Source organism: Rattus rattus, chromosome 18 (assembly GCF_011064425.1).
Source record: "Rattus rattus isolate New Zealand chromosome 18, Rrattus_CSIRO_v1, whole genome shotgun sequence".
NCBI lineage: Eukaryota > Metazoa > Chordata > Mammalia > Rodentia > Muridae > Rattus > Rattus rattus.
Genome location: NC_046171.1, coordinates 1,277,468 through 1,302,043, shown reverse-complemented (window position 1 = coordinate 1,302,043; position 24,576 = coordinate 1,277,468). Strand labels below are relative to the sequence as shown.

Genomic DNA, 24,576 nt, shown 5'->3' with positions numbered 1-24,576 from the left:
CTAAGATTATAAGAAAATAATGACCAAAAATGTTGGTTCAGGGGCTACTGTGAGGGTTTTATAGCTTACATATGACTTTTACGCTCCTCCTTTTTCGATGTTCCTAGTCCATTGTAAGACGCATTAGTATTTTCTATCAAATCCTGTGAAACTTGGGTTTACAGCAAGGAATTAAATCCCCCCACTTTTCTCCCCCAACCTTGTATGCCTTTTAGGTAGGAGTTACAATTTCCCCAACCCAGTTAAACTTTTTTTTTCAACAAAAGCCCTGCTATCTTCTTAGAATTTGAGCTAAACGGCCCGCCCCTTCCTTCTTTCCTTTATTCCTTCCGTCCCCTTGCTTGGTTTCTTTGTATAGCCTTGGCTGTCCTGGAGTTTGTTCTGCAGACCATGCTGACTCTCAGAGATCCACCTGCTTCTACTTCCTGAATTCTGGGATTAAAAGCATGTGACACCACCTCCTAAAAATCTTAACAAAACCAGGCAAAAACCCCACAAATCATCAGGATTAGATGGGGTACCCTCATCCCCTCAGGACCCCCTACCTATGGCACAGTCCAGGGCTCTGGGCTGTGGGTAACTTTCCTTGAGAGTCTGGATCTGACTATTACCCCCACCAGCTTCGAATCCCTCTAACCAATCCTGAGGGGCTGGTTCCCCACTTTGTGCCCCAGACAAAGGTCACTCCCCTAAGCCAGGTTTAGCAAATCCCGCGGAAGTAAGGATGAGCCGATGCCACGTGGTTCTCCTTCCAAATCTGCAACTACAACCAGCGGTCGCGACGGGACAAATCGCTTCTTTTTTTTCTTCAGCTCGAAGGAGACTGTTGCAAGCCTAACTCAACTCAAGGTGCGGTTGAGGAATGCTCATCTAAGCCACACCTGCACCTCCGGGGCAGCTCCAGGATCCTGGCCAAGTGGAATGTAAAATGCCAGTGACACTTGGCTACAGGTTTCCTTTAACAACGCCTGGACAGTTGTAAAATCGGTTTGCTGTAGCATGAACTCCACTTGCTCAGAAACTCAGTCAGGCTCAGGTTGTGTATTCCCTTTGGTGAAGACGTTGATCCTAGCTGCTGGGTGCCTGGGGAGTCCCATGGCGTGCCTGGGGACCCTGGGTTCCCGAACCGCTGCTCAGGCAATTGTAGACAGGAGTGCGCTCCGCCCTTCTAAGCGCACTAGCAGCTACCTATTCCAACAGCCACTAGAGGGGCGACCAGGTCCCCGAGCCTGTCAGTCAAACGTTGTACTGGGGGCGGAGCCAGGTGGGGCGGGACTATCGGGGCGCACTGGCAGCGGCACGGGGCGGGGACAGGCGACAGCGGCGCGGAACGCAGAGCGGCGGGAGAGGAGCTCGGGCTCCTGGTCTCTGCTGCCGCCATGGCTACCGTGGACCTGGAGAAGTTGCGGATGTCGGGGGCTGGCAAGGCCATCGGAGTGCTGACCAGCGGCGGTGACGCGCAAGGTGATGGGGCTCGAAGGCGTGTTTAGGGATGGATCTGGGGTTTCTGCCTATCCTTAGGATCTTTCGAGCTCGTCCACTGCCTCTCGCCTAGGGACCTGGGTATACGTGGCCAGCCAACCTCCTGCGAGCACCGCGGCTCCAAGTCCCTGTCCCTAGACTCCGCCCCGGGTCGCTGGCGTACGTGCTGCAGGCCACGGGCCTTGGCACGCCCCGCCCTCGCGCTGCCTAGGTCCGCCCGGCTTGGGGGTGTGTCCGCGCAGCACGCAGACTTAGGGCACACGGCTGTTCCTTTCTAGGCCACACGTGTCAGGACCTTTGAGAGGGCAGTCGGCCAAGTTTCGCAGCTCAGGAATTTGAAAGGATTAGGGACCCTGTACCCTGCCCGTGCAGCCTCTGATTCCCACCTTGCCTGTACTAGGATGGGGTGAGGGTAAGACAGGCTTGCCCACACGCCTTCGCCTGGGCTGCTTCCTGTCCCTTGGGTGGAGACTTAGGTGGAGAACAGAGTGCATGGAGCTGGGGTTGGGGGTAGGGAACTTTAGGGCATTTCTCACCGCTGTAACCGGGCAAGCACCACACGGCTAATAGTTCAGCGTGCAGAGCCCTCTGCTCGACCTGGTACGGCTAGGGAAACGCCTGGTTTGGGAGGATCTGCTCTCTCCTCAGCCCCTCTCTTAGTGGCCTGGTCGCGTGCTGACTGCTGATATGCAAAGTCTCTGGTTCTAGTTGGGTCCAGCGGAAGAACAATACTACCCAGCTGAGGGTTGAGGAAGACGCGTGGGGCTTCAAGGGGCTTAGCTTCCCGGAGCCCTGCAGTTGGGCTTAGCCATTTCTTTCCAAACATTTCAGGAAATACAGACCCCAGTGCAGGCTCCTGACTACCTGGCCCTTACCTAAGAGAGGGGTGGGAAGGACACAGGATGGCTACATTTTAGAAACATAGTTGCAAGCACAGGAAGGCAGGGGAAAAAAATGTCACGCTGACTTCCAGCATGTTGGAAATCTCAAATCTCTGTTGGGTCTCCTGGGTCTGGTCTAGGCTGGCAGTCAGCAAACCCTTTTTCAGGGCTCTGTATCTTGTACCCTAGAGTACAGCCCCACTGTGACCGACACTGGGCCAGGGACCTGTGGAAGAATCGCCCATGGTAGTGGACCCCAAGAGCGGTCCCTGGCTGGGTCCACCTCACCCGTTAGATAGGCATTTCGTTGAGGCCAGCAGAGTCCTGTATCCCATCGGTAGAGAGGGCTCCTGACTCTGGCAGGCATAGACTATCTCACCTCAGGATCCTGTGTGAGCAACGGAGGGCCCAGTATCTGAGGGATGGGGGATGGTGATATTGAGTGGTCTCTGGGTGAGGAGTTTCAGCTACTCTCCGTGGGCAGCTGCCAGACTAGGGTTACCAAGGTGACAGACATTTGTTTTGGAGGCTGGTGGAGGAACTAGAGGCAGTAGGCCCTTCCTGGTCAGGCGAGGGTAGGCAAAACCTGCTTATGTTTTCGTTCTGGTTTCAGGGCAAGAGCTCTACAGGTTTCCTCAGAATCCTCTTTGTGTAGGGCAGTATCCGCAGGCATCGGGCAACCGGCCTGGGGCAGAGTGGAGCCTTCTGTTGCCTACATTCTGGAAGCTGCCTGTGGGTGTGTTCCTCAGGCCCGTGCTGCTTCTGTGCTCAGTCAGCTGCTGGGTTCCTCATGCCTTCGGTGTGCTCACAGAGCCCCATCCACATGCATTGATCATGTGAACACCAGTCCTCATTTGAGGAGGCAACATGGGCCTAGACCCAGTCCTGGCCTGGCCAGAGAGGACCAGCTCCTTGGCTGGTCCCAAACACTGCCTCTGGCCTATGAAAAGGTTTCTTTTTTCCTTCTAGCCAGGCAGGAAGACCCGTTCTTTTCAGACCAGAGTCTCTCTCCCTTCCTGTTGGCCCAGAGTCATGTTAGCAAGCTGAGGAGGGCTGCTGCTCACCAATGTCTGTTTGGTTGGAGGACTTTGTTTAAAAATAACTACAGGTGGAGAAAAAAAAAAAAAAAAAACCAAAGCAAAACAAAAAAAACCAATGAACCAAACAACCACCACAAAGGAGCCTGACTGACCTCAGTCACATCCCAGACTAGGCAGGGGTCAACTCTGGCTGTTCCTTCCGGCCTCTTCCCCGTACCTAAACTGCCCAGTGACTCTCTCTTCCCTGTAGTCAGGGGAGACACCGATTTCCTGTTTGTGTTGCTGGCTGCCTGCGCTGCAGGATCTAGGATTAGACATGGGTCTTTTAGCTGATGAGTAACTCTCTGGTAGGCCCCGGATCGTCTCTTGGTGTCTGTATAACACCTTGTTTCCCCAAAGGTCATGTCTCTGAGGTAATTTTTGCAGCAAATGCATAAATAGGTCAGCTATGACTATCAGCTGACAGACCAACAGACAATGCTTGCTTTCTGCTGATGGCTCTTTGATTGGGCGAGGTCTTTGCCCTGTTCATTTCTGAGAAGGAAAAGCAAATCAAAGTGCAGTGGAAAAGGTCCTTAGCTGGGTGGGGTGGCTTAGGCCTGTAATCCCAGTAATTGGGATGCTGTGGCGGGAGGATTGCCATGAATTCTGGGCTATAAAATGAATTGTGTGGGGACAGTGGCACACAGAGGGTGGGGCCCAGACCTCTGCCACAGTCTAGCATACACAACAGGAAGGTGACAGCGGCATTGAAGACCATGCTGCCCTCTCTGGCCATCCCCTGACCTCAGGCCCTCAGCACAGTGATCAGCACTCTAGAGTGGTTCAACACTAACAAAAACGTTTGCCAAAGCAGTTTTCTTGCGATCCTCTCACTGGGCATCTGCTCTCCCAGGTCCCCATTGTAACGAGAAGGGCAGTCTCCATGAGGGCTGCCATCTTGTTTCCTGGAGTGCTGAGCCCAGTGCTTGGCTTGGCACCTGTATTGTTTCTAGGGCTCAATGTAGGCTTTGTTTTATGGTGTCCGGGAGGAGTACGATATACATAGCCCTATGGTGTTCTATCCACCCCGCTTCCAGGTTGCCTGGTAAGATACCCTTGACAACTAAGACTGAACTTCACAGGAGTATGTAGCTTCCCCCTGGAGTCAGAGGTGACCAGCGGTTGGATGGTGGGTCGCTGGTCTCTGGCATCTCCAAATTCTATCTCAGCTGCTAGGCCTATCCCCTCTACCAGGATCCTCTGGGCCTGCTGTCATGGGCTAAGGGGAGGAAGGAAGCATGGTGGTGACTGCAGACTGACTAAGCTCATCTCTCCTGTCCTCACCTAGGTGAGAGCAGAGGGAGCCAGCAGCCCATGCCCAGCCTTGGCTGTGGACTCTTCTTTCTAGGCCTTGGTGCTCGGCAATCTGGATGTGTGGGATGTTCCTGGCTCCCTCCAACTTTAGCCTCATCAATACTTTCCATCTGCTTAGGGAATGGGAGGCATTTGCTACTTCTGGAACAGTGACCTTTCCTGCTGTGGGTCCCGGGAAGGTGTGAGGCAGAAAGAAGTAGAATTTCCAGTCTGGGTTAGGAGGAGAAGGGGAGGCACCCCTACAGCTAGGTACAGCCAGTGACCCTTGGTGCTCTGCTCAACTGCTTGCTAAGGCCCAGGGGGAGGTGTATGACCTGAGAGGCAGCATGGTCTTCAATGCCCACATCATCTTCCTGCTCTGTACATTAGCCTACGGCAGAGGTCTGGGCCCTACACTCTGGGTTCCACTGTCCCCATATCTCGTGCCTAGGCCCCATGGTTAGCACCTGGCTCTGGGAATTTGCAAGAGTGAGGACCCTGCTGACTGAGACCAGGGCATTGCTATTGCCATGTGTAGGTTGACACTGGCTGGGAATGGGAGGAAAGCAGGCCCACTCACCCACATTTTTCAAAGTCTTCCGGAGAACAGTTTAATACCAGGCTCTGATTTCCTGGCCCTGAGACCACTGGGATAGGGGTGTTATGCCCTTTGGGGGTGCTATGCTAATTCTCCCTGTCTAGACTGATGGTGTGTCCTAGACTGATGGTGTGCCCTAGACTGATGGTGTGCCCTGATTCCCTCACAGGTATGAATGCTGCTGTCAGGGCTGTGACTCGTATGGGCATATATGTGGGAGCCAAAGTCTTCCTCATCTACGAGGTAAGTCTGGGTGTGGTGGGGGATGTGGGGGTGGGAGTGGCCTATGGTGAGGTAACCTAGGTGTGCTCCTGCACGGAACACATTGTTCTGCGGCACAGGATAGTCTGTTGTGTTCTGGCCACCTTGGAAGCGTTCAGGTGGCTGGGTCTGGACTAGCAGAATGTATGTTGCCTGGGGGGAGGGGATTGAGCCAAGACATCTGCAGATTGGAAACATATTATGAGGTTTGTGCCCACTGATATGTGTTCCACAGTCACTAGAAGACCAGCCAGGACAAGAAGACCAACAAGGAGGGACCAATAGGAGGCACCCTACCTACGCTGTCGAATAGCACAATCTCATCTCCCACCTCACCCTCAGGTCTCTGCCTAGAGCCTTAGGGACATAGGACTGCCCTCCCCTACTCCCTTTCTGGGCCACCCTGTCTGTCCTGGTTTGTTCCGACATTATGGCCTATAAGAAGCAAAGTGGGGGACAGGAGAGGTGGCTCAGAGGTTAAGAGCACTGACTGCTCTTCCAGAAGTCCTGAGTTCAATTCCCAGCAACCACATGGTGACTCACAACCATCCGTAATGGGATCTGATGCCCTCTTCTGGCCTGCAGGCATATGTGCAGGCAGAATGCCATATATGTAAGCAAAATGGGGGATCCAGGCGCTCTCTGATGTAGCTTCCGGCAGGCACTGTAGTAAAAGAGCCATTTTCTTTTTTCTCTCCCCAACCCACTCCCTGGGTTTCTAGTCTCCTTGCCTCACAGGCCCCTGAATTCCCTTGTATTATCTTGAGGTTATATCGTATTCACGTTTTATATACAATGTATCCAGGCCCAGCTCAGTCTCCCATAAGGCCTCTGCTCCTCCCTCTCGAGGCTGGGTGTGTCCTTGTCCCTTTGCCCTGGTCCCAAGTTATGATAGGGCCATACCCAGCCTTCTACTGTACAGATGTAGGGGCGGAAGAGAGAGTGTGTGTGTGGAGGGGGGTGCGGGTGCTAACATATAGGATACTACCTTCTCCCCCTCTGAGTGCAGTCTTCAAGCTTGGATGGGGGTGGTGGGGAGAACCCTGCAAACCCCTCTGTGGAATCTCAGAGATCGGAAGCAAAGGAGTCTGGCAGATGTGGCTGGTGACCCGAGAATATGGGAGCTCCAAATGGGGAGAACCGGGTCCTAGCTCTCTCTATAAGGCCCCATTCCTCAGGATCCTAGCCTCTTCGATTCCCTGGAAATACTGAGAGCCAGGAGTGGGTGGTGAGTGCCTCTTATCCCAGCACTCCAGCTGTAGAGGCAGAAGGATATCTGTGAGTTAAGAGATGAGCCTGGCACTCTGTGCCATTTTTTTTTTAACTTTAAAAAATTAGTTAATCGGGGTTGGGGATTTAGCTCAGTGGTAGAGCGAGCGCAAGGCCCTGGGTTCAGTCCCCAGCTCCGGGAAAAAAAAAGAAAAAAGAAAAAAATTAATTAATTAAAAATTAAGTGTGAAGTGAGTCCTCCCTTATCTCCTAGTGGGTAGTCTTTGAATGACTACGTAAGTAAATGGGGGCTGCACCTTTGAGCTCAGAGACCCAGACCCACAGGAGGAGAGGCTCCTGGATTTTGAGGGTGTCAGCAACTATGGTTGGAGAGAGACTTTTCTTCTGCTGCCAGACCTGCATGCCCTTCCTTTGAAGGGACCTCTGTTGGAAAAATATTATTTTAAAAGAAGTATCATTGTCTTTTACCCCGCTGGGTCCTGCTACCGTGGTGCCCCAAGATATCTGCTAGATAATCTTGGTGGAAAGGCATCCCAGCCGCACACTTTCCTACACTCAAACCCTCACATAAAAGAACACACAACGGGGCTGGAGAGATGGCTCAGCGGTTAAGAGCACCGACTGCTCTTCCAGAGGTCCTGAGTTCAAATCCCAGCAACTACATGGTGGCTCACAACCATCTGTAATGGGGTCTGATGCCCTCTTCTGGTGTGTCTGAAGACAGCTACAGTGTACTCATATATAATAAGATAAATCTTAAAAAAAAGAAAAAAGAACACACAACACAATAATCTTAGATCCAATTGATAAGATATAATTGCCCACTTAAACATACAAAGCCCAGTACCATCCATCCCTTAGGAACATTAATAACAACCTGTAAATACACAGAGCAGAATCTTAACGTCACCTGCCATGGCTTCTCACCCTCCCCTCTCCTGTCTCTCCTTTTTCCTCTAGTCTCCTCCTCTTCCTTCAAACTTCTCCCGCCCATCCTTCCTTCTCCTCCAATGACAGGCCTCCTTCTATCCTGTATCTGCCCCTCACCTGTACTTTACAAATTCAATGGGGAGGTGGTTCTGGTGAAATCACCTGAGTTCTGAGTCCTTGACTAGGCAGCTGTCTTGGGGCAGTGGAATTAGCATCAAAATACAGATAACTTCAAGGCAAACCACAACAGACCTTCATGCATCAAGATTTCCTTATTTTAACAGTGGCCATGTGGGGCCTTGTGGCTTTCCAAGTCCCACTGCTAAGAGTGAACATGCAGGTTTAAAGGTGAAACGGTGAGGTTTAGGACTAGGCGTGAGTGGGGAGAGTTGGAAGCGCTAGGCTATAGAACATCCTGGCCGGAAGTGAGCACTGTTGATCAGCTTTCCTTGATGTCTTTGAGACATTGATAGGTGACACGTGTGTTTTATGTCAATGCAACAAACAAACAAACACAAACTTTCGCTTTAAAGCTTATTCTGAGCCCAGTTTGAGGGGCCATGGCCCAGAAACACAGATTTAAATTACCCCAAATTCCATGTTCCAATGTGGAAACAGTTTTACCAAGTTGTATCGTTTAACAGAACAAAGTCATGAACCAAGGCAAGTTTAAATTATGTTGCTGAGAATATCAGAGAGGTGTTTACAGCACAACGAGATGCTTTTCTATAGGGCCAGGATGCAGTTTGACGACACCCTAAGCTTTTGGGTCAGTGGAAACAAGTGGTCCGCTAAGTTAATAGATTCTAAAAGGTCTGTTATCTCTTAGACTCCGGATGTTAGTTCTGACTCTGGGATGGGCAAGGAGTGGCTCCCCAGGAGCTAAAGGTAGGCCAGATATAGTGATTAACTTCCTGACTTGTCACAGTCCAACCTCTCTGCAGATACCACTTTCTTTGTTTCTTCCTTTCTTCCTTCCTTCCTTCCTTTCTTTCTTTCTTTCTTTCTTTCTTTCTTTCTTTCTTTCTTTCTTTCTTTCTTTCTAGATTTATTTATTTATTATGTGTACTGCATTCTGCCTGCATGTATGCCTGAAGGCCAGAAGAGGGGACCAGATCTCATGACAGATGGTTGTGAGCCACCATGTGGTTGCTGGGAATTGAACTCAGAACCGTCTGGAAGAGCAGCCAGTGCTCTTAACTGCTGAGCCATCTCTCCAGTCCTTTTTTTTGTTTTTGTTCTGTTTTGTTTGCTTATTTGTTTTTAAGCTTATTTCAAGGATTACTTTTGACCATCTAAGTGATTTTGGTTTTTTAGCAGTGGTGTCTGAAGTCTTCCGACTTGCAGTTAATGGTCTTACTTTTCCCTGTCGTGACTAGAGGTCTTGAGTGGCCAGAGGAGCTACCGTTGGTCTAGCTTGAACTAGGAGAGCTAGCTAATCCCCAGACTGGGGTGCCTTGTCTGGGGTTGAAGACAGAGCTGCTGGTGTAGCTGCTGTGCCCCGAGCTGACCCTTCACTGCCCACCCTCTGGGGTCTTACCACTTAGCCAGGAAGGAGCACAGGGAAGAGACAGGGAGGAGCACAGGGAGCACGGAGAGGAGCGGAGTTGGGCAGCCCAGGCTAAGCATAAATGTCCCTTTTCCCTGGTACCCCGCTCCCCCCCAAGGGCTTCGTAGCTTCGTAGTGGAGGCCATCCATCTTGTCATAGCTTTTTTTTTTTTTTTTTTTTTTTTTTCCGGAGCTGGGGACCGTTGTCATAGCTTTTTCCAAAATACCCATATCCCTTATCCGTCTTGTATAAAACCCCACAGGCGGACACCGCAGTGTGGTAGAAATACTTGGCTGGCACCTCGCTGTCTGATGAGCAGCAGCAGAGGCTTGCAAGGAAGCCAAGTTGAATCCCCATTAGGATCCAATTCAAAACCTCCATCTATGAAAGATAGGAGCTGTCTGGTGCTGAGCACCCTGAACTTCCATTGTTTTGCTCTGGGGTGAAGAATTGACCACAAGTTCCTGGGGATACACAGGACATTGTTTTCCATGATTACTCATGGGACTTGTGAGTTCTCCCTTGGGTTTGGGCCTTTTCTATCCAAAACATGTGCTTGTTCCTCTGAGGAGCTGTGTGTGGTGTGTGTTTCTGACAGCTTGACGTCTGCCTTTAAAACTAGGCATTACATATATGCCCGTGGGTAGGGAGGGTGTCATGCTATGCTGTCGTGTAGCAAGGTACACTCTTAGTCCTCTCGGACCACAACCATGTCATTTCCACCACTCATACTGGGCAGATCTCTGAGGGACATCAGCCTTCCCTAGAGGCTTCTGTGTTCTGGCCTCGACTCTCTGACTTGGGTACAAGTGACACGAGCTCAGCTTGGGGACAGTCTTTGGGTGTCTGCTTGCGCCACAAGCACATGCTGTGTGCTTTCCTCTGTAACAAGCAGACTCTTGGGTCTGTAGAGCATGTGTAGGATGCTGGCCCTGCAAGTGTCAGGGCTTGCTGTTAGGTTCCGTGAGCCTGCTCACTGCTTCTGGCCACAATGGGGCTGCTATCTCAAACTTCCTTCTTTGCTTGCAGGGCTACGAGGGCCTCGTGGAAGGAGGCGAGAACATCAAGCCAGCCAACTGGCTTAGTGTCTCCAACATCATCCAGCTGGTGAGGCTCCAAGCCGGGTGGCTCCTTCCCACCCTGAGAGTGTGTGAGCACACGTGGGCGTGCAGTCATGCACAGAGGCCTTCTGGTATAGAGATCTCATGGGTACACAGACACAGAGAGACATATAGAAGTGGCAGATAGATGGACACACACACCAAGACACACCCACAGTCTAGACCAGGGAGGCTGTGGGTGGAGACAGGGAAGGTTCTGTTCTGCCTGGTGGGTGGTGTGTGTGTGTGTGTGTGTGTGTGTGTGTGTGTGTGTGTGTGTGTGTGTGATGTGTGATGTGTGATGTGTATAAGTGTGTGTGTGGGTGTGTTGGGGGTCTGTATTGTATGTATGGGGGGTGGTGCTTTCTAGTTCTAAGACTTGTGGAAACTCCCCAAGGCTTTGGACTCAAGGAGAAAGGCCAGGGTGTGGGAGGAGCTATCCAAGGTTCTAGAGACTCTTTCCCCCTTCTAATTCTATGGGGTCCATCCACCTCATCCAGCCACACTATCTCTCTGATCCCCCCAGAGACCTTTCGCGACCCTACCCAAAGGCTTTTGATTCTTCCATGCAGGGCGGCACCATCATTGGCAGTGCCCGCTGTAAGGCCTTCACTACGAGGGAAGGGCGCCTGGCAGCGGCCTACAATCTGCTCCAACACGGCATCACCAACCTGTGTGTCATCGGTGGGGATGGCAGCCTCACGGGGGCCAACATCTTCCGCAACGAGTGGGGCAGCTTGCTGGAGGAACTGGTGAAGGAAGGTGGGTGGGTCTGTGCAGATCTGGCTTTTACGTGGCTCTGAGGTGATTGGAAGTTAGGTCCGCTCCAGAGCAGCTCCGGACTGTGGAGCCGTCTGCAGGTGGTGAGGTCAGCATGAGGTCAAGGCTTGGAGAAGCCTGGGTGGTACCCTGTGTTCTAGCGCAGTATGCTTCCCGCTGTGTGGTGGTCTTGCTTGTAACTGATTCCGGAGAGAGTTTGATGTGGGGCATAGACAGCTATTCGCAGAAGTGTAGCTATGGGTTGGGTGACAAGTCCCAAGGTTGCTGTGTGGAAGGTGACATCTCAGACATTCCGTGTCTCCTGTGGGGAACCTGGAGCACAGTGCCCCCCACAGTCTTCTGGAGGCCTCTTGCCTGGGCTGTATCCCTTCTTCCAGATGGTGGATGAGGCAGAAAAAGGGGTAGCGGTTGAAGCCGCTGGCCAGGTTGTCATCCTCACCTGGCCTTTGCTTCTCCGACACAGGCAAGATCTCAGAGTCCACAGCTCAGAACTACGCACACTTGAGCATCGCCGGTCTGGTGGGCTCCATCGACAACGACTTCTGCGGCACCGACATGACCATCGGCACGGACTCGGCCCTGCACCGGATCATGGAGGTCATCGACGCCATCACCACCACTGCCCAGAGGTAGGTGAGGACCCGTGCACACTTGCAGTCATGGTAGTAAAGTTGGCCACATGGGGGGGCTGCCACAGCAGGGTACTGGTAGCCAATGCGTTCCACAACTGTATCTTCAACCAATGGCTTGCACCCTAGCTGGCAGAGGCTGTCACATTCCACCGTGGTGGTGTGCCTGAAGGGGGTTCTTGGGTTCCAGCCAGAGATCACCAAGTCTGGATCGGTACCAGGCTCTCAAGATGCTTGAGAGCCGTCTGAAAGACGGATGCCTATTTCCTAGCTCAGGGAGCAGGCAGCCCCAGATAGGAGGAGACAGGCATTTTCCATTTTCAGCACCTCTATCCTTTTGGACTAGTGTGGTGGGCTAAGATGTGTGGCTCCCAGGTCCTGGCATTGATATCTACACCCGTCTTCTAATCCACAGCCACCAGAGGACCTTTGTGTTGGAGGTGATGGGACGGCACTGCGGGTGAGGAGGTCTATCCTAGACGGCAGGGAGAGGTGGGGCACTGGGGGCTGTTGGGGACAGTGGGGAGGGGGGCACATAGTGCCTGGCATATACTAGTTGATCATTTAATGTTATAAGCATGTACTAGTTGATCATTTAATGTTATAAGTATGAGGGAGCCCTGGCAGGCAGCAGGGAAAGAGACAGGGAGGAGGTCCTGAGCAGGCTGGCCCCTCTGCTCCTCCAGGTACCTGGCGCTGGTGTCTGCGCTGGCCTCCGGGGCCGATTGGCTGTTCATCCCTGAAGCGCCCCCGGAGGATGGCTGGGAGAACTTCATGTGTGAGAGGCTGGGGGAGGTGAGTGACCGCCAGGGATTTCAGCCACTCAGAGGCAGGTGTCCCTGGGACCTGTCCTTCCCTTATTGGTTCACTGCATCCATCTGCTTCCTCCGGGGAACTGGGAGGTTCGTAGTGCTGGTGGCTTGACATTCCTGTGGTCCTAGGCACTGTGGCAGAGCCAATGGAGATGTTCAGGACACTGTCTGGGTTCATCTCTATGGCCAGTGCAGGGAGTGTGGTGAATTTGTTTCTTGGAGTGCTGGCCTTTAGGTCTTAGCCTCTGAGAGGTGGCCTTATAAGCTAGGACCCAGAACAAGGACCCTGTAAGATAGGTAACCGTGTAAAGGCCCAAAGGGTAAAGGGTCTGGGGGCTAGCAACTTGTCTACCGGCTCTGTGCTCCTGTGAGGGTGACGGGTTCTAATCTGGGATAGAAGTGTCTGCCGGTGGTATATACCAGGCCCTAACTAGGGGGCCCTGGAAGCAAGAGAAATGGTGTGTCTGGTAGGGGAGGTGCCTCTAAGAGAGCTAGGGTCCCTTGGTTTGGGGCAGGCTACTTGGGACATAGCTCTTGGGATGAAACTGAGGTGATTCTGACAAAAGCAGGTAAATTCTGCCCTGCAGGGCCCCACAGACCAGTCAACCACTCGACCTGTCTGCCCAGTGACTCTTTTATTTCTATATTCTGGGAAGTCTATGTTCTGAAGGAGCCGTAGAAGCATTCGGCCAGCCCCAGGGCACACCTTCCTGGGGTCATGACCTGTTTCTAGAACCTTCCCAAGTGAAGCTACAGGCAGGATGGAGGTGGGCAAGGCCTAGTGGCTTCTGGATAGAGGCTGCAATGCCAAGTGGGGTCTGAGTACCTGGGGTGTACATACCTGGTTCTGTCGTCTGTTAAGGCGATCGGCCTCTGCGAGTTTCAGCTTTTTTCATGAAGAGGCGGGTGTTTCCTGCCTTGTCTGTTGCTCAAGCAGCATTGAGAGAGGGGAGGAGCCCCAGCTCTTACCCTCCACCAGCACCATTGGCCTGGAGGTCGGGCTCCTTGCCAGCAGCGCCCCCCCCCCCGTCCTCTTCCACAAAGCCCTCTCTTTCCCTTTACTATACCTCAGTTTCCTGAGGCAGGAAGAACATGAGTTCTAGGCCAACCTGGGCGCCATACAAATTCTAGGCCAGCCTAGGCTGTGTGACGAGACTCTCACAAGCTGCTTCCACCCTATCCCTACCAAGGCTCTGAGGGTCATTGCTGCCTTGTAGGCTTGTGCGGCAATGCTCATGAAAGTCTGTCTGTCTGTCTGTCAGATCTCTGAGGGAGGTCGTGTAGGTGTGAGAGTGCTCCGTGATGGTTGGATGAGCATGTGACACTGTCATAGTTACAGAGAGCTGGTGTTGGGCCTTATGGGTCCCCTGTGCTACCTGTTGGCCTCCCGCTGGGTAGAGTATGTCCTGGAAGCCCTGGCTGACGGTTGCCATTGGTGGGGATGGGGGGGGATGCATTGAAGGATACAGAAATGCTTGAGACGGGACCTGAGGGTCCTTGGTTAGCTAACTATAGGAATGGCTATTTCTAGTGCGCCCCTTGCAGACACCCTATCCCATACCCGCTCATCCCATCCTCACTATCTGTCCTATTGCTTGTTGTGCCCCCATGGGGACAGTAGGCTCCTAGCTGGCTAGCCTCAGCTCCACTATGTACTCCGGATCTCTTTTCGTCTCCCAGAGGTGGGGGAAAAGCTCACCTTGCTCAAGTGGGTTGTAGATACAGTGTCCTAGATCCCAGTGAGGCTTGCTGTCCACGGTGGCCGTGCACAACGAGGGGTCCATGACTGGAGGGTGATCCCAGTGTCTTCTCTGATAGACTCGAAGCCGGGGGTCGCGACTGAACATCATCATCATCGCGGAGGGTGCCATTGACCGGCATGGAAAGCCTATCTCATCCAGCTACGTGAAAGACGTGAGTGTAGCAGCTTCCCGGGGCACGTCGGGTCCCCCAATTCCAGCAGCATCTCCTAAAGATAGGCACTGGTCCTGGGTTTCCTGGGTCGGCCCCTCCCTGGGCAAAAGTCAGGCACTGGGACATTGCCCCTTGTACGGTGGCTGGCTGGGATCTCCACAGATGTTGAGGATTCAGGTCTGGTCCAAGGCACTGTCCCTCCATATTGCGAACCCAACCAACCCTTTGGGCTCTGACTTTATTCAGTCTGGCGGGGCCCCTCAGCACCCCAAGTATAGGTCTTAGCTCTGTCGGCTCTCCGAGTGATGGAGTATGCCCCTCCCCCTCCACTCCAGACTCAGCACTCAACAGCGTGGAGCTGCTGGATGTGTTGCACACCCGTAATCCCATACTAGGGAGGCTGAGGCAGAAGGAATGTGAGTTCTGTGCCAGCCTGGCATCCGTACAGATTCTAGACCAGCCCTGGCTACATAATGAACTTTTATCTCAAAGCAAAACTAAAGGAACTGAGACATAAGTAGTGGTTAGGACTTGTGAAGAGCTTTTCTCTAGCCTCTGGTGATGGTGATGGGCATCCCTCAGGGAGACATAGCACCTGCCTGGTGCCCCTACCTTTCTTCCCACCCCATCAGCCAGTGATTGTCCTCCCATAGCGTCTGATTCTCTGCTCGGCCTCTACCCTAGTTGCTGTCCTCTCTGTAACTAGAACAGAAAACTAGAACTAAAGGTCCAGCGGACACTGAACAGAGCGGGCCAGAGACTACATTCAGCTTTGAACAGCCAGGGTTGCAGGGCATGAAACACAGCCAGTCCTGTATGCACAGATACACCTCTCTATGCATAAGCACACAGGCCCTCCGTGTACACGCACAGGATCCCACGATCTGCACATATTCATACACAAGCACATGAATCCCATACTTGGATAATGTGGCCTGTTTCTCAGGCTGGTTCTGGGAACCTCAGGGCTGGTTGTAACCCTTAGGCTAATTGGGTGGTGGACCATGGGGACTGGGCCCATGGACGACTGGACTGCAGGAACCTATAGACCCTTTGCTCTCTTGACAAATAGCTGGTGGTTCAGAGGCTGGGCTTCGATACACGAGTGACCGTGCTGGGCCACGTACAGCGAGGAGGGACACCCTCCGCCTTTGACCGAGTCCTGGTATGTTTATAAGCCTCTGCATGGTCTGTGTGTGTGTGCATGCATGCGTGCATGGGGGGGGAGATAGAGGGGGAAGGGGAGAGAGAGGGGAGGGAGGGGGAGAAGGAGAGAGACAGAGAGGGAGATGGAGGGAGACAGAGGGAGGGGGAGAGAGGGGGGAGAGATACAGGAAGGGGAAGAGGGAGGGGGAAGGGAAGAGGGAGGGAGGGGAGGAGGGAGGGGGGGAGACTCACTGACTCATCCAGGCTTCTCCACACCTTATATAAACTCTAGTTTTTAAAGAGGTCAGGGGAGCCCAAGACTTGGCCACAAGGCCAATACTACCCCACCAGGATCTAAAATGTTCTGAGATCACTTTGCCACTGCCCTGGATGTTGGTGGGAGTGCAAGCTTCCTGGGCAGAGGTGAGGGACAAAGGACAGCTCACTACAGTTATCGCCAGAGTGCCAACATTTTTATGCCAGTTCCCAGCCCAGATGTCTACAGGGTTGAGTCAGGGGACACCTGTTCAAGGAGCAGGTCTTCCACGAGTCAGTCCTTCATCTCTGACTGCCTGCCTGTTCTCTCTGTGGTGCCAGAGCCTACCGCTGTGGTCTGTCCCCTGTGACACAGTTCTTGGCATTTTAGTTGTCCCATCCTGTCAGCCCATGTTTATCAGGCGTGTGATGTATATGAGTCTCCCAGTGAGGGATGTTGTAGAAAGAACCTTGGAGCCCTAGCTGACATTTTCGCTCTGAGAGACCTTGGACATGTCCTCTTACCAGGCCTACTAGCCAGGCTGCATGATCTGGGCCAGTGTGGAGGAGGCTCAGAAAGCCGGGGACAGGGGGTGTGTGTGTGTGTGTGTGTGTGTGTGTGTGTGTGTGTGTGTGTGTGTGTGTGTGTGTGCCTGTGTTGGTTTGCAGAGCAAGCGGGCGACTTGGTGCCCCCATGTGCCCTAAGCCGTGCTGCCCTCTCTCCTGAACAGAGTAGCAAGATGGGTATGGAGGCCGTGATGGCGCTGCTGGAGGCCACGCCGGACACGCCGGCCTGCGTGGTCAGCCTCTCCGGGAATCAGTCTGTGCGGCTGCCTCTCATGGAGTGTGTGCAAGTGGTGAGTGCGGCCTCCTTCCAGAAGAACCCTTGCCCTTTCAGGGCCCCCCTCCGAGTCCCACTGCTTATGTATATGTGATAGGGTAGGGGGCAAGGATTGCAGTAGGAGAGGAAGGCAGGAGAAGCTGGCCAGAGGGGTGGACAAGTGGTATCAGGGGCCTGGGGAGGGAGATCTTAGCTTCCTGGGGGTAGTGGTGTTGGGTAGGGGACTAGGTATTTGGGATTCCCAGGGGAGGGAAAGGGCGGTTTACTGGGTAAGGCTCTGGCAGGCAGGGTAGCCACATCAGGGACTTTAGGATCGGGTACAGGTGAGGCCAAACAGGGAGATGCTGGCTTTGGATCAGGTTTGAGGGCTCTGTGGCTGGGGATAAACAGGGGTGCCTGGGATGCTGGGCTGTGGGGAGGGAGAGGCTTGATCCTGACCCTCTCAGGACATCTACCACACCTAGCCCTGCTTCAGGCCATGCTGGGTATTAGTTATGGGCCTGGTAGATGGGGTTGGGGGTCCTCTCATTCCCAAGACTCCGAGGGGTTTGGGGCCCAGTGAAGCACAGGACTGGTTTGTTGCTCATGCTTAGGGCCGGGTGGGCCTCTTGGTCCTCCTGAAAACTGGGCTTATGGCGTGAGCCCAGCAGGCTGTGTCAGCCTGTGCTTCCTGGCCTCCTTGACAACCTGGTTCTTTCCTCTTTAAGACGAAGGATGTGCAGAAGGCCATGGATGAGAAGAGGTTTGACGAGGCCATCCAGCTCCGTGGCAGGTGAGGAGAGCTATCATTTCTGGCAGTGGGGAGTGGGGGCATGAGCATCGATCCTGTGCTCTGGAGGCACTGGGCCGCACTCCCCTCTGTGCCCTGTACTAGTACCCACTGTTGTAGGAGCCGAGGGAGGGAGTCTCTGTGATGACAGTGCTAACTGTGAGGTGTGGAAGGGACTGATGGGCCAGGGAAGGACCTATAGGAAGTGTATGGGGGGCTGGGGGGAGTACTGCAGGACGGACAGGAGTCGTGACCAGCTTCGGATGTTGTGGGTGCACCTTACTGGAGGACAGGGAGGGCCAGCAGGTGTGTGGACTCTAGTCTTTCGGGGCACGGCATGCCACCTCCTGCAGATACCTATCTGGCTCTGAGGCAGGGCTTTGTCACCTGGGAAAACACACCCTTGTGTCCTGTTGGATCTCATGTGGCTACTGAAGATGCCCCGGGGGGGGGTAGCAATAAGACAAACTGACTGCCCAGGATCTGGCTGGTTTTGAGCTGAGTCCTGGCCCTCTGTTGAGAAGTCACTGAGCTCCCAGAGTCACACGCGTGATGCCCACGTGCAGCCGGCCTCGTGTCCCACTGAGTTCCTGGCTGTGTGTGGCTGGAGGCATCATGGCAGGGTTGTGAACAACAGTCTTCTTCCTTTCCAGGAGCTTCGAGAACAACTGGAAAATTTACAAGCTCCTCGCCCACCAGAAGGTGTCTAAGGAGAAGGTAAGGAAGAGGGCAGAGCCCGCGGGTACAATGTAGTGGTTCTGCCATTTTCCCCCTTGCTCCTGCCTTGATGTTACCACCCTGCCATCTGCCTCAAGGGGTGCAGAGTTCAAAATTTGGGGCCGGGGTGTGCACGGTAGGAGCTCCATCCTCCTGCCTCAGGTCTTAGCCATGTACCCAGGCTTGCATTTAGCTTTGCATGTGACTACAGGGCCCAGCTACAAACACAATTTAGTGCTTCTCAAGGACCATTGAGTGAATTTGCCCCTGATATGTGACGAAGGGGTAAGGGCTGGTGCATTGAGCTGTTCTGTTATAGCCGAGATCCTGGGGTAAGATATCTCCAGAGGAAGGGCTGGTTCCTGCTACTCCAGGGACCGGAACAGGGTCCCACCCGATACTCAGAGCTGGCACACTGGCTCCCACAGCTTACGGCTAAATCAACATAGATCCAAAGCCAGTGATGCAGCTCTTGGTACAGTGTAGCTACCCCTCCCCCATCATGGCTGTACCGCTCCTGTCTGAGGATGCCTGGTGCCTGAGGGCTTGGAAGCAGCTGTTGACCCAGCCCATCAGGCCGTGCCTGTGAGCCTGGCTGTCACATGGTGCCCACTTACCGCGCCGGGAGGCCTGGCGATGTATGTAGGACTTGCATTCTCTCATTTAGTCTTTCCCAGGACTTTCCAGAGCGAGCGGGACAGCCATGTTACTCTGTATGAAAGGGAGTTGATCTGGTGGACCGCACTGGGGCTGGCCCCAGGATCCATCTGGCCCTGTGACTTACATTTCCATCCCTTCTATTCCCGAAGTCCAACTTCTCCCTGGCCATCCTGAATGTGGGAGCTCCAGCGGCCGGCATGAACGCAGCCGTGCGCTCCGCGGTACGCACTGGCATCTCCGAGGGACACACAGTGTACGTTGTGCATGATGGCTTTGAGGGCCTGGCCAAGGGTCAGGTAGGTGTCGTGGCGCAGGTGGTGTCGGGGGGGCTGTGGGCTCGGTCACTCACGTTTGCAGATCTGAGGGGCGGGGGATGCGTTAACAGAACAGTCCAGTTCAGGCACTTGAAGAAGCATGATAGATAGACCATGGGAAGGCCTGGCTGCTCCGGGTGTGGAAACTGGGGCTCTGTCCTTTTTTTTTTTTTTTTTTTTTTTTTTTTTTTTTTTTCGGGGCTGGGGGCCGAACCCAGGGCCTTGCGCTTGCTAGGCAAGCGCTCTACCACTGCGCTAAATCCCCAACCCCGAGCTCTGTCCTCTTAATCAGCCCTGAGACCTCCTTTGAGGAGATAGCCAGCTCTGAAAGGGTCTCTGTTACCTGCTGGTAAGAGACCTCGGGCCACCTTCCTGAAGCCATGGTCTTCCTGCCAGGTGCAAGAAGTGGGCTGGCATGATGTGGCAGGTTGGCTGGGACGTGGTGGCTCAATGCTGGGGACCAAGAGGTGAGTAGCTGCTGGATTCTGCACAGCCTGGATGATGGGACAGGTAGAGACTTTAGTCCTGAGGTCTAGGGCTGTAGGCCTAAAGGGTCAGCCCTAGACCTCCCTGCTCAGCAGACAGAGGCCCCATGAGCGGTCAGTATCTCATGCGTGCCCTGCAGTGTGGTGATGCCCAGTGGGATGGCAGCTGGAGCAGAGGTGTCCTTCATGAGAGACGAGCTGTTCCTCCTGCCGGTGGGCTGTGGTTTTTATCCCAAGGCCTGGTGGTTTTGGATTCCAGATGCCCCACAGAGTCGGCCAGGGGTGGTTATGGATGGTCACGTTGTGTACTGGTGGGAAGTTATCCCGTCCAAATCTGTCACCACCTCAGCCAGAAGGGACACCCAGAGTAGACTGACAGGCAGAGGCTTGGGTGCCTCCTATCTAGGCTTGATGTGTCTCTAACCACAGGACCCTGCCCAAGCCCCACCTGGAGGCCATTGTGGAAAATCTCCGTACCTACAACATTCACGCCCTGTTGGTTATCGGTGGCTTTGAGGTGAGGCTCTCTCCTCCTGGGTTACCTGCTGCTGTGCCCCGGGGGCCACAAGTACGGCCTCACACATGGACCTTGGGTAGGGCAGCCAAATGGTCATAGCTGTGAGTGTAGGTTGGGGCTAGGATTTTACCTTCTGAAAGCCTTACAGAGTCCGCCTAGCCTAGCTCTAGGAGATCAGGAGAAATAGAAGGCCCCAAAGGGGAGGGGGAGCAAGGCCTGGGCAGCTCGCTGATAGCACACCCTGGTGCTTGGTGAGTCCTTGCCACATGCTAAACGTGACCATGGGTGGGGTCTGAACGCAGGAGCTTGGCTGCAACCCTCCGGTCCTCATTAGGACCCTGCTTTTCTGGAAGGACGAGTGTCTTTAGACAGACAGCTCCATCCAGGCCTCTCACCCAGCAGCCCCTGGGTGGGAGTAGATTGTGTTAACACAGTACCAGATGTAGTCATCAACAGGGCAGGGCAAGATGGCTCCCTAGCCCTGGCGGAACCCTGCCTCAGAGCCAACCCCCAACCCCCGCACTTCCCTTTCTGCCCTGCAGGCCTACGAGGGTGTGCTGCAGCTGGTGGAGGCTAGGGGGCGCTACGAGGAACTCTGTATCGTCATGTGCGTCATCCCAGCCACCATCAGCAACAATGTCCCTGGCACTGACTTCAGCCTGGGCTCGGACACGGCCGTCAACGCTGCAATGGAGGTGATGTGTCCTGGAGAGTCTAGTCAGGCCACGTGTGGGTTGCTTAGTGGGTCTCCTAGCCCCTGGGTCTGTGCAGTACCCAGAGGAGCTGTCATGTGGAATTGTGGGAGCCCTTGGTACGGAATGCAATTGCTGTTGCCTTGAGATCCTGTCGCGGGTCCTTTGTAGCAGTGTCCTATGGCCCTTGGGGACTGACGACAGCCACAGAGGAGTCTAACTGTCCTCCCCGCATTCTGTAGCCCAGGCTAGATTAGAACTCACTACATAGCTCAAGCCGGCCTTGAACTTGCCTCAACATCCTGACTAAACTGGGATTATTGTAGTGAGCTGCCATGCTGGGCCCTGACTGCCCCCTTGTTCCCTCCAGAGTTGTGACCGCATCAAACAATCGGCCTCGGGGACAAAGCGGCGCGTATTCATTGTAGAAACCATGGGGGGCTACTGTGGCTACCTGGCCACTGTGACAGGCATTGCTGTGGGCGCCGATGCCGCCTACGTCTTTGAGGACCCTTTCAACATCCACGACTTAAAGGTGAGCCCAGCCCCGCCACCCGTGAGTCTCATTAGCCCTCCGAATCACTTAATGGGAGTCAGCAAGTTCCCTCTTTAAGTAGTGCGTTTTAGCTCACGGCCTCGCCCTTGCCCTGAGGCTGCTGGGTCCCGCCTGCCCACCTCTTAGCTTACCGCCTCTCCTTCCCAGGCCAATGTGGAGCATATGACAGAGAAGATGAAGACAGACATCCAGAGGGGCCTGGTGCTCCGGTGAGGCTGCTGCGGGTGATGGGTAGAGCGGGCACAGGGACTGGGAGTTGCTAACCTCATCACTTATCCCACTCTCCCTTTGTCTGGCCTGGGGGCGGGGCGGGGCGGGGCCAGACCTTACCACCTATCCTACACTGTGTTTGGCCTGCGGGGCGGAGTGGGGCGGGGCCAGACCTTATCACCTATCCCACCCTGTGTTTGGCCTGCGGGGCGGAGCGGGGCGGGGCCAGACTTGGGACAGCCCTGACAGCCTTGTGTGTCTCCACAGGAACGAGAAGTGTCACGAACACTACACCACGGAATTCCTATACAACCTATACTCCTCGGAAGGCAGAGGTGTGTTCGACTGCAGGACCAACGTGCTGGGCCACCTGCAGCAGGTACGGCTCTGAGGACCCCTGCGGTACTCATCTGTCAGGGGTTGAGAGGGTGGGGTTTCCCATCTCCATCCTCATTTTCTTCTCTGGGTATTCTGGGAGGACCCTTGAGGGAGAGGCTTCGTGCATGGTCCCGAGAAGGTATTTGCCAAGCTGTTCTTTTTTTTTTTTTTTAATTCTCCAGCACTTTGGGGTATTGACTGTCCCCATTTCTCTTTCATGGAGAGAGGACTGAGGCCCATCTTTTGAGTTCTCATCTTGGGAGGGTGGGGCTGAGACCCAAACCTGGCACTTGAGCACTGGACTGAGACCTCCTCTTCTGGGAAGTGGCCAAGCCCCTGTCATCCTGTGACTGTTTACTCTCTGCCTAGTGTCTCACCTACTAAATAGACCTTGTCTCATGGTGGCTCTCAGGAGGCCAGGGGTGGGGCCATTCCCTATAGATCCTGTGGCCCAGGTGTCATTTCTGGCCTCTGGGCGCTTTGAGGCCCTTAGATGGCCATGCTTATTGCAAGGTACATGGCTCATGTGGCCTAGGACCCCCTTTGTATCTGGTGTCCTCCTCTGGGCCTTGGTCAGCTCCAGGGACATGTTTGTCTTTTTTTTTTTTTTTTAATTAAAAGACTTATTTATTTATTATATATGAATACACTGTAGCTGTCTTCAGACACACCAGAAGAGGGTATCAGATCCCATTACAGATGATTGCGAGCCACCATGTGGTTGCTGGGATTTGAACTCAGGACCTCTGGAAGAGCAGTCAATGCCCTTAACCACTAAGCCGTCCCTCCAAACTGGGATATGTTTTTTTATGTTCCCAGGGTGGCGCTCCAACCCCCTTCGACCGGAACTATGGGACCAAACTGGGGGTGAAGGCCATGTTATGGATGTCAGAGAAGCTGCGTGATGTCTACCGCAAAGGTGGGTGGTGTGGACTGGCCCGACCTGGCTCTCTGAGGGTCTCTGGAGGCTTGGACTTGGGTACCATGTACCTGTTCCCATAGGGCGGGTGTTTGCCAATGCTCCGGACTCAGCCTGTGTGATCGGCCTGAGGAAGAAGGTGGTGGCCTTCAGTTCGGTCACAGAACTCAAGAAAGAGACAGATTTTGAGTAAGTCCTTTTGGAGTTGAGGGGAGAAGGGAGGACGCTGGGAGGCCCGGAACTCCCCTGAACATGGTCCCTACCAGGTTCTGCATGTGTTCAATGGCCGGTGCAGGGCAGTATGGGGAGGGTTTGTGTAGGCAGCCTGGCTAGCATTCGGGGTTTAAGGGGTTGTGGGGTCTGGTTCTGTAACTAACTATCCAACCTTGACCTCCTCAGGCACCGTATGCCGCGGGAGCAGTGGTGGCTGAATCTGCGTCTGATGTTGAAGATGTTGGCACACTACCGCATCAGCATGGCCGACTACGTGTCCGGGGAGCTGGAGCACGTCACACGCCGCACCTTGAGCATAGACAAGGGTTTCTGAGCTTACCGATCACCCTCGTTCCTGCTCTCCCGGACTCTCTCTCCCTCCCAGTGCTAGCCACAGATCCCAGCACTAAGGGGAACTCACATGGAACTCAGAGCCCGTGGTTGGTTGAAGGATTTGGGGGTCTACTGTGCTGCTCTGGGACTCCTCCCTTAGCCACTGCCACCCCTCAGAACAGAGCACCTGTGGTGAAAATTTTTTTTTTTTTTTTTTTTTTTTTTTTTTTTTTTGGTTCTTTTTTTTCAGAGCTGGGGACCGAACCCAGGGCCTTGCGCTTCCTAGGCAAGCGCTCTACCACTGAGCTAAATCCCCAACCCCACCTGTGGGGCCCTTACATTCCAGTTCTGGCTGGGCAGACCCATATCACCACTCCCTCACTGGTCAGCTGGCTGCCTCACCACACGGCCGAACAGAGCCTCATGGTTTTTTTTTTTTTTAGAAATAAAGTCACCTGTTTAGAGCACAGTCACCGGGACAGCATGACCTGAGGAACCCAGAAAGAGGGTCGTCAGGACTTGGGTGCAAACCTTACCTACCCATGGCTATTCTGCAAGACCAGAGTTTAGGGAACCTTCCTGGGAAGGGGCTAGGGAAGCCTGAGTCCTTAACTCTGCCTGAAGGGCTGAGGAGAGCTACTGAGCCTCATGTGGGCCCCATACCTGCTCCCTGAATGGCTGGGGTATCGACCTGTGGGCGATGGGCCCGGGTCTGTATATGGTCTTGGCTGGTTGCTGACACCCAGGAAATTCTTGAGACCAGGAAGCTGGCTCCTCAGAGAAGTCTGTGAAGGGCTGAGCCCTGGCCAACCCCACCTCAGATCCCTCTCTAAGCTACTTATCAGGGTTTCTTGTCGCCGCTAGGTCCATCCTCTACAGTGCCTGGATTTTTACAATATTTACAACAGGTGGAGGCTGTTTCTGGTCTCTGGGTATGTGGAGGTCAAGGGTTGTGACTTTGGCTTTGAGGGCCTGAAGGCCAAGTTGGGACAGTGGTTTCCCTGGGTAGGAGTCTCCTTGTGGGTCACT

General features: G+C 53.9%; 1 protein-coding gene across 1 annotated transcript; it reads left to right on the top strand.

The window, feature by feature from the left end:
* Positions 1–1,280: 1,280 nt before the first annotated feature.
* On the top strand, positions 1,281–23,712 carry Pfkl (phosphofructokinase, liver type). The gene is made up of 22 exons (XM_032888686.1): positions 1,281–1,464; positions 5,506–5,579; positions 10,337–10,414; positions 10,980–11,169; positions 11,651–11,816; positions 12,232–12,276; positions 12,503–12,611; positions 14,447–14,542; positions 15,615–15,707; positions 16,675–16,800; positions 17,492–17,556; positions 18,207–18,270; positions 19,080–19,226; positions 19,641–19,711; positions 20,159–20,246; positions 20,789–20,941; positions 21,309–21,473; positions 21,642–21,703; positions 21,972–22,083; positions 22,902–23,001; positions 23,085–23,190; positions 23,401–23,712. The coding sequence occupies exons 1-22, from the start codon at positions 1,380–1,382 to the stop codon at positions 23,546–23,548; spliced, it is 2,343 nt and encodes a 780-aa protein (XP_032744577.1). The 5' UTR covers positions 1,281–1,379; the 3' UTR covers positions 23,549–23,712.
* The last annotated feature ends 864 nt before the right edge of the window (positions 23,713–24,576 follow it).

Bases quoted from the DNA above. Each gene is read 5' to 3' on its own strand.
- Pfkl (XM_032888686.1), top strand. From the start codon at position 1,380: ATGGCTACCGTGGACCTGGAGAAGTTGCGGATGTCGGGGGCTGGCAAG. The intron at 11,170-11,650 runs GTGGGTGGGTCT...TCTCCGACACAG, and splicing joins GGAGGAACTGGTGAAGGAAG to GCAAGATCTCAGAGTCCACA. The intron at 18,271-19,079 runs GTAAGGAAGAGG...CTATTCCCGAAG, and splicing joins AGAAGGTGTCTAAGGAGAAG to TCCAACTTCTCCCTGGCCAT.